This window comes from Solanum tuberosum, unplaced genomic scaffold (assembly GCF_000226075.1).
Source record: "Solanum tuberosum cultivar DM 1-3 516 R44 unplaced genomic scaffold, SolTub_3.0 scf00048, whole genome shotgun sequence".
NCBI classification, from domain to species: domain Eukaryota; kingdom Viridiplantae; phylum Streptophyta; class Magnoliopsida; order Solanales; family Solanaceae; genus Solanum; species Solanum tuberosum.
This window is the reverse complement of record NW_006238976.1, coordinates 1,855,989-1,871,267: the sequence shown is the minus strand read 5'-3', so window position 1 is coordinate 1,871,267 and position 15,279 is coordinate 1,855,989. Positions and strand designations below refer to the sequence as shown.

General features: G+C 30.2%; 1 protein-coding gene across 1 annotated transcript; it reads right to left on the bottom strand.

The window, feature by feature from the left end:
• Positions 1–8,498: 8,498 nt before the first annotated feature.
• On the bottom strand, positions 8,499–12,000 carry LOC102590970 (uncharacterized). Its single transcript, XM_006343893.2, has 7 exons — positions 11,798–12,000; positions 9,850–10,395; positions 9,570–9,717; positions 9,349–9,479; positions 9,151–9,213; positions 8,998–9,066; positions 8,499–8,905 (listed from the first exon to the last, which is right to left on the bottom strand). The coding sequence occupies exons 2-7, from the start codon at positions 10,039–10,041 to the stop codon at positions 8,831–8,833; spliced, it is 678 nt and encodes a 225-aa protein (XP_006343955.1). The 5' UTR covers positions 10,042–10,395; positions 11,798–12,000; the 3' UTR covers positions 8,499–8,830.
• Positions 12,001–15,279: the final 3,279 nt, after the last annotated feature.

Genomic DNA, 15,279 nt, shown 5'->3' with positions numbered 1-15,279 from the left:
GGGGTGTGGGGGTGGGTAGGAGGGAAGAAGAGGCGTTTGGGCACTTGCGCTTCTTTTGTGCGAGAGTGTGTCAGATGAAAAACCACTACTTCTAATTTTGGAATTATATTAATCTTTCCGTTCATTTTTACATGTCACGTTCAAATTTGACACACTCATTAAAAAAAACATAATTATTATATCGGATTATTCATATTAATTGATAGTCCTAGTATATTTAGTATTCCCTCTGTTTATCGTCACTTACTCATTGTACTATTTTAAAATGTCCAGCAATACTTTTCAAGTTTATAAAATCGATGAATAAATATATCATTTTGTATCTATTTACTCTTGTTATTAATTACTATTCATTTTTCAATATTTATATGACTTATATTTAATAAAATGATTTGGTAAAATTACTTATATCATAAACTACTTATTATTCTCTATGTCAAGTCAATTGACAACTATTGTTGGAAAAAGGGAGGGAGTATAAGATTTTGAAAAATAAGTAATTAATGTTAAACATAACATTTGAAGAAAATATTTTATTTTTCTTGATATGTTAAAAATGACAATAAAAATATATTTTTGAGATGGTGAACAAGTAAAAGTGAATGGAGGGAGTATAAATTATACTTCCTTGTTTATTGTCCGTTATACTAAAAATAAATGTTCAATTTGAAAGATCGAAAAATAATTTATCACTTAAGGGTCGTTTGGTCGAGGAATAAGTTATTCCAAAATTTGTTGATCAATATTATTTCGAAATAACTAATTTTGAATAAAGTTATTGTGTGAATCCTAATCGAATATGTGATAAAATTATGTTAAATTTTATTTTTTTAAAATTATCTTTTGTCTTTCTAATCAAATGAACTTTTAGTAGTTAATATTTAAATAACAACTAATAAAATTATTATTTTATTTATTAATTTTTTGAAAATATAATAAATTAATACTGAACGAGTAAAGATGACGGAGCGAAAGTATTATAAGAGTCGTACAAATTCATTGATTATTAATAATTAATGTGGGAATTGGAGAAGACCATTGATTTATTCTTTCTTTTGGAAACTTGTACGTGGCAACGACTAATGCGTGAAAATATGAAACTCCTTGAATTCATGAATCATGAACAAATAATAAATGTGAAATTCCATGTTATTTTCAATATGTTTGCTTTGTAATCAATTATTCATAAATTTTATATTTTTCGTCCAAAAATTTGTGTGTGTTTTTTTTTTTATGTTGATAAATAAAAATAATAAATCTAGTATACAATTTATTAAGTTATTCTTATTTATTCGATATTTTTTAAGAATTACTAGTATTATTAAGAAGCTTTTTAATATTCTAAGTATAGTTAAAAATAATTATTTCTTGTTCTTTTGAATTTTTAAAAGTGACATTTATTTTAGGAGAGAAAGAGTATATTTTTTTATCTCTTTATATGAGAAATATATTATATTTCATTTATTTTAAAGAGTATTACTCTTCAAATATGAAGTAATGATAGAAGTTTAACGTAATATAATAACAACACTTTTAGTGCAATTTGTGAGACTTTCACCCAATCGAATTTTATAGTGCGCGATTAAAATTTAGTTGGGACTTCAATTTGATTCCAAATACCAAGTAAAAAAACTAAAAAAAAATCATATAATTTACCTCAATTTATTTGTGTCGCTGCATGGTAATAGTCTATTTCGCTTTATTAAACTTTCATTATTATTAAAAAGATTTATCTTTCATAAATGACAAGAAAACTATAGTTTGTTTTTCTCCATCAAAATTAAAGTCACTCAATTTTATGCACCACCTACCTAAAAGTCACAATACTACTCTTATATTGGTGACCAAATTGTTAGGGTAGCTGAAAAAATGTAGTTAACACGTAAATTTAATTAAGATTTTAAGTTTGTGAGTTCTGAATTTGTTTAAATTTATTATTTATCTTAGTTATCAGTTTACAACTAAATTTTTATACATACTTGCTCAATTTTTTAATACAAAAACAAAATCTAAATAAAAGTTACTGAATTCATCCGAACTCGCACCTCATTATCTAGCTCCACCTCTATACATAGCTATGGTTCATTGGTTCCGAAATAGCGAAGTCAAAAATTTCATTAAAAAAATATAAGAATATATTTATTAATTTAATATAAATATCGAGTACGAGTAAATTAACTACGATGAATTGTAGAGTTGGTGCTGTGGGCGGCGTTTGACGAGATGAGTCACTATCAGTGTACATTTTGCGGAAGTTTCTAAATTTTAGTCGTATTGTATTATTTCTTCTTCACATACTAGTATATTGCAAAAATTGACCTATCAAGGGGAAAAAAATAAGAGAAGAATTTTCAAAGAAATTGATACATTATTCGTTTTGGTATAACAAAATTTATTTTTTCAATTCTAATTCATGTGGCGTGGTTAACTCAAAAAGATGAATTTAATATTTAAATTTTATGAATTTAATTTTTTAATTTTGAAAATTATGATTCATATCTAATATTTATTGATATAATATTAGTAGGTTTATGTTGTTAAGAAAGACCAGTCAAACGCAATTTGCTTATGAAAAACACTTTTCAAATGAATTAGCCAAACACAAATTATTATTTTTCAAAAGCACTTTTTTGAAAAGTTATTTTAGAGGCTTCTAAAAATAAGTCATTTTAACAGCATTGTCAAACAGACTCTTAATAAAGTAATCAAACATATATTAGTTCCAAATATGTAGGATAATCTATAATAATAGGACCAACTTACTTATCAACAAAAAAAAAATAAAAAAATGAAGCCAATATAATTGTGGTATTTTAGAATGGAGAAAAATTATTTTAAACTCATGGGTACCTTTTCATGATTAGAATAAACTATTTTCTCAATAACTATAAGTTTAAAATATTGCATTTTGCAAATGTTAAACAACATTTCAATACTTTGTCTATAAGGTTGAGAAATATATGAGCAAACTTGAGACCTGAATCTAACGATTTATGAAAGGTTTAAATTTAATAAAGGCTATATTTGCACAACTTTCAAAAACATGAACAAAATCTAAATAAGGCCTAAAAATGCTTAGTTTAAATTGGGCTTGATTATTAAGACTGGTAACAAAGTTGTGGAGTGTCTAAGAGTTGAAAGTCCAATCTTAAGCCCATTAAAGCATTCTGTATAAGCCCAAATATTTTGTTATGATCCAAAAGCTAAGACCCCCCTTCGTCCAATATTAGTTAGGGCGTTTTACAAAAAGAGTAACTTTCACATATAGCTATGTTATAGCTATAGTTTGCATATTTGCGCTCCATAGCAAATTTTTTGTTTGCTATGGAGCTTTTGATTTGTATAATTCGCTAGAAACATCCAGTTTTATACAAATTGTTCAGTTTTGTATAAATTCATTATACATTAGAATTTATATAATAAGATTTGTATTTGTATAATTATAAGTGTATAGGATGAAAATATATGTATTTGTATTTGTATATACACTTTTCTCTCGCTTTATACAAACACAAAAACATTTTATACCGAAATGTATAAAATGACTAATTGTATACCGAAAATTGCTAATTGTATACCGAATCAGATGGCAAACAAATGGGATGTTTGCTGCAAATTACAATTAAAATAAACTATAGCTATAACATTTAATTTGAATTAATAGTTTGCTATTTCATACAATTTTTCCTTACAAAAACTCCATACATTTGGGGGATAATTGCATCTTATTCCAGATTTTTTCCCTTCCAAAACAAGTCTTGTCTCCTAGTCCCTATAGTGATTCGGTCAATTTCAAGATTTGCCATGCAAACAAATTAAACATCAAAAAAACAAATAGAGCTACTAGCAAGTTATACAATTTATATTGTTTGGTATGGTATTGTATTAAACACTTCGATTCAATAAGATAGTTTCAGCAAAAATAAAAGATATTAAGATAGATCGAAAGCTTGGAATCGAACTGAATTCTTATACTTGATATAAACGTGAGAAAATAAAAGATATTAAGATCGAAGTTTGGTACTTTATATATATATATATATATATATTTCAAATTTTGAAGTTAGCAACTAAGATAAAATTAATCAAAAAGACATAATATGTATGTATAAAACAAGAATAATTATTAACGTGTAAGAATTCTAGCAAAGAAGTAGTAGTGTATTATTTATTACTTGGTCATCGTTTGAAACTTATTACAAATTACTACTACGTACTATAATTGGGACAAGTCATATCTCTAACTATCCACTCTATTATACATTTGTGGTGCTAGATATGACTACAAGGTAATACCCTAACTTTTTCATTTTCCTCAAAATCTTCCAAGCAAATATGACATTCCACGTGACCAAAATTTCTTTCGCTAGACGTCGTAAATCGAATGTCTCGACCATCCTAGGGACAATGCTTTGGGCCCTCATGATAACATTAAATCATCTGATGCAATGGTGTACCAGATCAGGATGCACGAATATTATAAAGTTGATTGCAAGCGCAACCAACAAGAATATCGTGATCTATACGGGACCAAGATGGTCAAACAACCCCGATGTAGCTATGGGATCAACCAATGAGAAAAATGCAAAACACTATCACAGAGAAAAAAAAAGGGATGAAGAAAATTAGTATATATTTGATTATATACAATTCTAAACATATATAAGAATACATTAATTACTTACAAGTATAGTTGACTTAAGGTCCATGCAATACATGGTTGCTGCGTTGATTTTGAATCAAAATGTAAATAAAGTGATGATTTTTATATATATAAGTTATACTAATGAGTGGAAGTATGAAATTCCTTAAATTCATGAACAAATGACCATTTTTTCAAAAGAATTCACCATTTCCCCTCTAAGGTTTGTAAATGATTATTTTATTTTTTTTGGCTCTTATTCAACATATACATAATATACATAAGTTATATATTGAATACCTTATGTATTAATGTGTGTATCAAGAAAGGCCATTGATTTATTATTTCTTTTGTAAAAATGTATGTGGCAAAATTCATGAACGAATGACCATTTTTTCACAAGAATTCACCATTTTCTCTTTGAGGTTTGTAAATGGCCATTTTTTTTTATTTTTGGCTTGACACACCTCTTAAAAAAATTAATTAAAGGTTTGTTTTATCAAACTAATCTTATTAATGATGCTTTAGAACTCTAAATTTGAATACAATTATTTTATGTAATTATTTAATACTAAGGTTAGTACAAGGGAAAAATAATAAATTCTCTTAATTTACTAAAATAAAAAAGTAAAAATGAAACGTCTATTTTTGATATAAGAATAAAGTAAAATGAAAAAACGGAAGCGAATATAAATATATGTTGGAAACCCAATAAGAACGTTTTCACTTGGCCCATCGATACTGGATAAACTCACTTAAGCTTAGTTGACCTTTTATATAGAAATCCGATTTGACTCGAACACATATTTTAAAATATGAATAAATTAAAACGGAGAGAGCATTTTGAAACATAGAGTTCCATAATAGGAGAAAACTGAGGAATAAATACGAATCTACACTCCATTTGCTGTTTGAGTCTTGTCTATCTATCCAAAGAAGGAAGTGAAGCTAAAATAAAGGCTGATATACAACATACGCATAGATATACATGATATAAGGAAAATGTATACATGGTACACAGCTGAATATACAGTAAAACGGGCCTCAAGCCCAAGTGAGATGCAGCAGTTGTTAGGCCCAATACTTTAGTCCAGAAGAGCAGCAACTAAGGATTGGGCCTAAATTCATATTATTATCTTTGGCCCAAGACCTTAATGCTTTTGATTGTAATTTTTAGTATATAATAGCAAACTATTAATTCAAATTAAATGTCATAACCACAGTTTGATTTAATTGTACTCTGTAGCAAACTGTTGTTATTTCGCCTTTCTCCCTGGTGAATCTCGCTCGCCACTCTCGCTTTTATACAAACGCAAATGTATAAAATGCGTTTGTGTTTGTATAAAGCGAGAGAAAATTGTATATATACATATAATTCGTTCCCCTCTCCCAGATCTCGCTCGCCAGTCTCTCCCTCGCCTCTCTCGCTTATACAAACAGAAATGTATAAATTATGTTTCTGTTTGTATAAAGCAAGAGAAAATTGTATATACACATGCAAATACATATATCTTCATCCTATACACTAATAATTATACAATACAAATATTCTTCTGTCCAGTTCTCTTTTGTCTTTCTCCCTTTTTCGCTTTATACAAACACAGATTATACAAAATACAATGTATAATTTATGTTTGTATAAATCTCGATAGAGAGAGAGAGATTTGATATACAAACGTTTTATTTCGATTCAATTGTATACAAATTCAAATTTTATGCAGATATACAAACACATAAAATTGAATTGAGAGGGTGCTAGCGATTTATACAAACGAGAGGCTGACATCGATTTATACAAATGGTTAGCCAACGATATTATACAAATCTGAAGACAGCGAGTTATACAATCTGATGCTCCATAGCAAACATAAAGTTTGTTATGGAGCGCAATTATACAAACTATAGCTATAACATACAAATTTGATTTTTATGTTTGCTATATGTGAAAGTTGCTCTAATTTTTATGCTAGATTAATTCTAACTTTAATTTTAGATTAACATAATTAAATCCCTTAAAGGATAAACTATTTTTTTACTATGACTATTTATTCCATTTGAGTATTTTATTTAATTACCTTTCTTTACATAATCATTCTTGACAAGTAAAAAGTAACGTCTATTTTTTTTACAACGATCAAGTAAAATGAAATGAAGTATATGAAATACTTGTTGGGAACTCAATAGCAACGTTTTCACTCGGTCTATCGATAATGAATAAACTCACATAAAGTATAAATAAATTAAAACGAAATGAGTATTCAAAACAACTCGGAGTTCCATAAAATAGGAGAAAAGTGAGGACTAAATACTCCCTTTGTCCTTAATTACTTGTCCACTTTGAAATTGACACACCTATTAAGAAAATAATTATTGACATAGTGAGTTTATCATTTTACCCCTATTAATTATGAAGTGGATAAATTAAAATTTTAAAATTTTCAAAACTTTTTTTCAAAATAATTAATTAAGGGTATAATAGATAAAAAAAATTATCAGATTTTTATTTGTCAAAATAGACAAGTAATTAGGGACGGGAGAGTATGAATTTACACTCCACTTGCTGTTTGACTTTCACATAGAAAACACCACAAAAAGAAATAATTTAACACAAAGATATTTCCCACCTCACAATTTTTAATGCAAAAATAGTGCGGTTTGTCTACTTTTGGGACCTGTTAATTCAAAAAGAGTCACCGTTTATTAAGTCATTAAAATATTGTTATGATATACAATTGCATTGAAGCTTAATATCTAAAATTTCAACTTCAAGATATTATCTTCGAGTATAAAAAAATTATTGTTATGATTTGTTCTAAAATTTCTATTTAATCATATTTAGTTTTATTTCAGCAAAGAATTATATTTGGGTCGCTTTATTTTCCGCATCTACATTATAGTTGTTTAAAGAGTTGTTTGATTTGAATGTGTGTGGGGGAGGGGGGGGGGGCGCCCGTGGGTGTTGACACTCTCCGTCGGAAAATTACATTATATATATGTCAAATTCTATATTTAAAAAATATATATTTAAAGTTGGACACTCTTGATAAAAGTTATGTCTTTGGTGCAGTCATAATGGGTGTCTATTTGAATGAAGGAAATTCTGTTTCGAATCTCAAATATCCCAATATATTTATTTTATTTTGAGAGTCACACACTATTATTCTTGGATCCCCTTAATAAAATTTCTAGCTCCGCCACGGGGATCATTTTTTATATTCTTTTGTATTAATTTTCTTATACGAAGGTATGTGGTTTGAGTGTACTTTCTTTGTTTATCATTGTTTAAAATTTACAATTATTATTTTTTCGCATGACATTCTATTATTTCGATCCAACCATGACCATTGGAGATATCTATGTCCAAATTTTATTTCCAAACAAAGAAGTTGCTAAACTTTGATTAATTTCAAATATTTTTCATAATTCAACTTGTGTGGACCTCAATTATAAACGAGTGGAGAGTGAAGGGAACAAAGTGGGTCCACTAAAACAGAAATAATAGAGTAAATCCAAATAAGTCTCCCTACCCTTTTGCACAAAATCTTTTGTAGGGACCAATAATAGAATTGTTTTGGTACCAACTTTTAATATTATAACGTGAAGAGAAAGGGACTATTCTCAATCTCTCATATAATAATTCATTTTTACTTTCAAATATTATTAATCTTAAAGCCAATGTTAGGTTTTGTTGCACAAATATATAATATTTTCTTTGGTTGGTAGATATATTTAATAAAAATATAACTCCACACTAATGAGTCTACATCTGCCAACTTCTAGTTGACTCGTGACACCTATTTACAGCCTGGCTTCCATATCCACATATTTAATCATATGATAATAAAAACAACAATGATGTTTTGAGATATTTTCTTCATCTCAAATCAGTTTACGCACACCTCGATTAACTTCAACACAAAATTCACACTAGAAATGAAGTTTATATTTAACGGGGTCAGGGTCCAGGTCGGGGCCGGATCATACAAGGTTAGGGATCCGGGAGACAATTTTGGGGGAGTAAGCTAACAAAGAAGCTCCCACCAGTCTCTATTAGTAGAGTTCTATAATTAGCTGAACTAAGTTAGAGGTTCATAAATATTTACTCTATATATGCATTGCATTATATTACAGATAATAATCCAACCTTCCTTCACAAATTTCCCTCCCTATCATCGTCATCGATAAATCTCAATGTGTGTCAGTTGATCTTAGTTTCTTGGCTGCGCGGATAAATTCCATCACCACTTGTACCTCGTCAACTCGCTGAAAAGATTAAGATCGTAAGGATGATGTTAGGGTAAGATGGGGATGAGTAAGATTTATGTAGTTAAGCATAGCACGAAAATGAACCAGACCTGTGACGAAAAGTGTTGCTGAACAGCGCTAAGCAGTTGTTCTTTTGTCGGGTTAGGGCTAATATGTGCCTGCATATACGCGAAAACTGTTACTAACTTGAAGTAACATGTTTGATCGAGCTCTGAAAATGATTCGTGTTGGCAGGAACTTACAAGGTTGAAGTTTCGCCAGTACCTCCATAATGAACCAGTTCCGAGTTTTGCCAAGTTCAACCTCTGATAGTCCGAAAATGAAACAGTTTAATGAAAACAAGCAAGACCATCACAATTCACAAACTACCAATGAGTTTCTGTAATACCACAACATCAGCTCAAACACTGGACAAGATGAACTCTACTTTATGTGCTTACCGGTTGCAAATAGTTAGTTTCAACGTCTCTGCAATTGCCACGGTTCATTGTCTTTGGTGGTCCAGATAAGGCCCATGGCCTTGTATATCGAACTCTAGGCTTGCTCACTTTTCTGTATACGACACCAGTAGCTTCCAAATACAAGGATTATAATCAAATAAGAAACCTTTTTCAGGAATTAGAATAACTGATAAAACAAAGTTCAGATAATGGAGACTAACCAAAGTGATGGTTTTCTTTTTCACCAAGTTCTGAACCACTGGTCGAGTCATCAAAGTCATAATCGTCCTCATCTTCATCCCCCGTGGGAGGCTCTAGCACACTCAATGCATTTCTTTGTAGCTTGACTTCAACCCCATTTTTCAGGACCTTCATAGTTTTGAGACAAATAAGTTTAATACTACTAATTCCACAATCAAATGGATATAGCAGTTCAACAGTTAATTAGGAAGAGTCATTTTTGGAATAATATACACGATCGAAAAAGAATGAAGGACTCACCAGCCAATGCCAACCACCAAGCCCAACAGCCTTCTTGACAACTCCCTGAAGCCCCAGCAAAACACTCTTGGTTCTGTTGTTTCCCGTCACAATAACTTTGGTATGCCTCGGAAGTACAGACAACTCCTCATCTCCACTCTCTTCACGGAAAGGTGATAACACCCGAGTAGGACATAACTGAGTCTCCAGCATTTTGCTCGTCTCAACAACTAACTAATCAGTGACCCCAATGAAGATAGCAACGGAAATCAGAATTGAATCAGCTACTGATACTCTGGAACCAAACTACGGAATTCTATATAGTGACTAATTCTTTCTCCCTTGCTCGTCCTCATCATGATCAGACAATGAAATAACAAATCCCCAATAACAGCAAACTTGGTAGCAGATAAAACTTCAACTTCCAGTACAGAACTAAACCCCAAGAATCTCAATTCAGATACCTTTCTATAGAATCTCCAGTCCTAAGAACGCGATTCACCTCACAATCGAGACTAAAAATTTTCTAAGTTTCAAGAACCAGAATCAATCAAGCTAACGAAAATCCTGAAAAAGCGATTATCAAGAATGTCAAAAAGGTAGCCATCAAATAAGGCATTTTCATACAGCCATATATATACTCAAAGGAGAGACACAAAAAGAGAGTGATGTTTAAGATCTGATAGACAGACACGAAATTTCTTATGGAATGTTGAATGCTATGAGCTAACAAGCAATTAAATTTCTGCAAGTCACGGATTCAGCATGAGTAATAAATGCAAGAATGCATGATCCACTATAATCTACTGCCTATAAAAAAGTAGATACCTTATTTCTAAAGCATATCCAATTCAATCAAAATTAGAAACAAAAATCCTTCTTAGCTAACATGTAGAATATATACACTACATGTTCGCTAATCGCAATTCTGCTAATTTAAATTTGATTAGAAGAATATTTTCCACTTGACAAAGACAACTAAAATTAATAAAACTGCAAAGCTTAGAAGAGCTAAGAATTGTTTATTTGACTGGGAAAATTGGACTTTTCTCAATGCATAAAGTATCAAAATAGTGACAAAAAAATTGAAGAAAAAAAAAGAGAGAGGTAAATAGAGAAATTAACAACAAAAAAAAGTATTTTCTCATTGAATTGAAGATCAAACAAACTAAAACTCAAGCAATCAATCATGTTTACCAAAAAAATTTAAATATAAAAAAAAAACTGTAAATCAGAATAGTTGATGTGACTACAAAAAAATCAGTTTCCCAATGTAAAACTTCAAAAAAGTGACATTCAATATTAATTTCGATGTGAAAAGAAAAAAAAAAGCAAAAATCTCAATATTAAACTTCAAAAAACTGACATTCAATCAAGCAATCATGCTGAATTCGTTCAACAAATTCAATCGATTAGAGAAAAATTAATAATTTCTCAATGTAAAACTTCAACAAAGTGATACTCAAACCAAGCAATCATGCTGAAATCCGTTCAACAAATTCAGTAGACTCAAACAAAAAGCTCACAAATCATTAATTTCAAAGTGAAAAAAAGAAGAAGCAAATATCCGAAGGTAAAACTTCAAAAAACTGACACTCAAGCCAATCAATCATGCTGAAATCCGTTCAACAAATTCATTAGATTCAAACAAAAAAAAACTGCAAATTAGATAAGAGCTCACAATCATTAATCTCAAAGTGAAAAAAGAGAAGAAGAAGAAGAATCATTTTTTCAATGTAAAACTTCAAAAAAACTGAAACTCAAAACCTATCAATCATGCCGAATCCATTCATCAAATTCAAACAAAAAAAACAGCAAATCAGAGAAGAACTCCGAATTATTAATTATTCCAATTTGAAAAAAAGATTAAAAAAAAAGTTTTTTCCACATTGCGTAGAACACACAAACCAAAACAAACTATAGAAAAAAAAAATTCAAACACGTCAAATCCTTCAACAGCTTACGTTACCTCAGTTTGAATGCAAATACAGTTGATTCAGAGTACCGAGGGAGCAGATTGATTTTGTAATCAGATTCAATTGAAATGCAATCTGGTTTGAACACAAATTTCTGAGTAATCTAGAGAGAGAAAGTGATTAGTTTTTGCAGTAGTTTTTAGAGAGAGAAAAATGCATACAGTAAATGCTTCACAACTTCCATTGGAATGGAAACGACCTGCTTCTTCTTCTGCTGCTAAAAAAGAAGAGAGAGGAGAGAGACCCACTTGTACGGTCACTTGGCGTTTTCTTCCTTATCTCATGAAGCCGGTTTGGATATTTAGCGGCTTAATAGAGCCGGCTCGGCTCTGAGTCGGTTGAGTGTTGAGCCGAAAGATTTATGTGTACAAAGGAATCCGAGGCTTTTTGAAAGGGACAATTCAATAAGTTATGTTTCCTGGTTTGGAGCTGTTTTCTTTTGAATTTTGTCATATAAAGGTACAAGGGAGGTTAAATCAATTTTATTGTAGGAGAACGATTGTTGGCTAGTTAAGAATTTTTTTATATTTAGACTCTATAAGATATAGGGATGGAAATGCGGTATATGAGGATATTTTGGATACAGTAAGTGAGATTAACAAAATGAAGAAAGTAAAATCGAGTTGATTTGGACATGTAAAGATGGAATGAATTGATGTCCTGATGTTAGATGTTTTAGATATAATAAGTACGAAGAAAGGTAGAGGTAGTCGAAGTATTAGAGAAAAGTGATTAAACAAATTATGACGGAGTTTCAACTTACATAAGGGATAACTTTAGGTAGGAGGGTCTACAAGTCGAAGATTAATGTAGAAGATTGGTAGATAGTGAGGTTCTGTTGTCTTGTTTTTCGATTGGATGAGACTTGGTTGTAATTTGGAGCTCTGTATCTCTCGTAGTATTAGTCTTATATGTTCATGCAACTTCTTGCTTTTGATATCTATTATCATTTATAATTTATTATGTTTTCGTTATCACAATATTTTACTACTATTATCTTATGAGTATATTAAATTGAGTCCAGAGCCTAAAGGGCAAAAAAAATGGTCAAAAATTTCAAAAGGGCACATCACTTTTTATTTTAGCCAAAAGGGCAAAATCGCTGCCCTAGCAGCGATTTCGTCTAAAAAAATTTTTTATTTTTTTTTATTAAATTAAAAATCGCTACTTTTTTTTCTTTAAAAAAACTAAAACAGCACATCAAAAAAAAAATTAACCAAAAGGGCTTCTGACAAAACAAAAATAAAAATCGCTGCATATTTTCTCAAAAAAAAAAAAAACTTTTCTTTCTTCAAAATCGCTGCTATAGCAGCGAATTTGGTTAAGAATTTTAAAAAAAAAGTTTTTCTTTTAATTTAATATTCTTTTATTATTATTTATGATATATAATTCAATTTTCCTCATGCTTCAACAATTTTATTGAGTATACTGTCGTCTTGTTTATCATTTCGCTGCCCTAGCAGCGATTTCGTCTAAAAAAAATTTTTATTTTTTTTTATTAAAAATCGCTGCCACAGCAGCGATTTTTAATAAAAAATAATTTTTTTTTACAAAATCGCTGCTGTGGCAGCGATTTTTAATAAAAAAAAATAAAAATTTTTTTTAGACGAAATCGCTGCTAGGGCAGCGATTTTGTCATTTTGTCAGAGGAAAATCGCTGCTGACGCAGCGATTTTGCCCTTTTGGCTAAAATAAAAAGTGATGTGCCCTTTTGGAATTTTTGACCATTTTTTTTGCCCTTTAGGTTCCGGACTCATATTAAATTGATGAAAGTAATCAATTAATCATCTATTATCACTAAAAAATATTGTACATCTCTACCAAGTCCAGAACTTATACCAAACATTAATAATGTGGAAATTAAAGAGTTGATAATGTCAAAATAATAGTGTTGCATTCATTATGTGAAAGGACACATAATCGAGAATAACTACCCCTATAATTCAAAATTATTGAAGATTTTGATGCCGAGATAAATTTTACTTTATCCCTAATCAAATTTATTTATTTATTTTGAATTCATATTCGATGTTTAGTATTCGTAATACAATTCAATTAAATTTAGATTGCGCTGAACAGTTTTACGTTAGAGATAAAACACTCTTTAATAAAGATAACTTTGTATATTCGCATTAAAGTTTGACTAAATTTGAATTCGCGTCAGACGGTCCCATATTGGGGTAAGTAAAATGCTTTCTAACAAAGACGCTCTTTAATAAAGATAACTTTGTATACTCACATTAAAGTTCGACTAAATTTAAATTCACGTCGGACAATCTCATCAGGTAAAACACTCTTTAACAAAGACGACTATATATACCTCACATTGGAGTAACAAATACGACTATATATGTATACCCACATTGAGTATACCTATATTGAACCAACCCACATTAAAGTTCGACTTAATTTGAGTTCGCGTCGGGCAGTTCCATATTAGAGTAGGTTAAATGCTTTTTAATAAAGAAGCTCTTTAATAAAGATAACTTTGTATACTCACGTTAAATTTTGACTAAATTTGAATTCGCGTTGGACAATCCCATATTGGGATAGATAAAACGCTCTCTAGCAAAGACAACTATATAAACCTCACATTGGAGTAACAAATACGACTATGTATACCCACATTGAGTATACCCACATTGAAGTCCGATTGAATTTGTATTTGCGTCGGATAGTCTCGCATTGAAAGTAAAACATTCTCCGTATCCAATAGGACTCGAACACGAGACCTCTGATTAAGGATGAAAGATAACTTACCACTCTACTACAACCTTTAACGATCTCGCATTAAAATTTGACTAAATTTTGGATTCACACCGGACAATCCTATATTGGAGGTAAATCGCTCTTCAACGAATGCGACTCCGTAAATTTACATTCAAACCCGACTAAATTTGAATTCACACGGGACAATCCCATATTGAGAGCACTCTCTAACAAAAACGATTTCGTACTCAAAAACCCAAAAAAAGTACTTATCGTTCTACCACAATTCTTATTAATCGAATCTCAAAACGAATATTGATTTTCTAGTACTACTACCTTGTCTGGTACATCTCCAGCAACTGCATCAACTATCTAAGATTCACCCAACAACATCGTTTTATTTTACCAAGTGCATAAAAGTAATTTCACATTCCAAGCTCATAAGCCGAGCCAACCTTAGCCGGTTCAAAAAAAAAAAAACCAAAAACCCGAAAAAAAAGAGAGGGAAAAATAATTAGGACGGACACGTGTCAGTAAAATACAGCTGTCGTATCTTATCCCAACATTAACCAAAAGTATAAATCGTTTGTACCTTAATGCACAACTGTTTGTACCTTTGTCCAACTTTATTTTTGTTTTCAAAAATTTTATTAATTAAATTTAAATATAGATTTGAAATCCGCTCGTTTTTCGAGGCAGCTGGAGCGCACAAAATTATTTTTAGAAAAAAAAATAAAACGCATTTAAGGTGGGACCCATAGAGGAC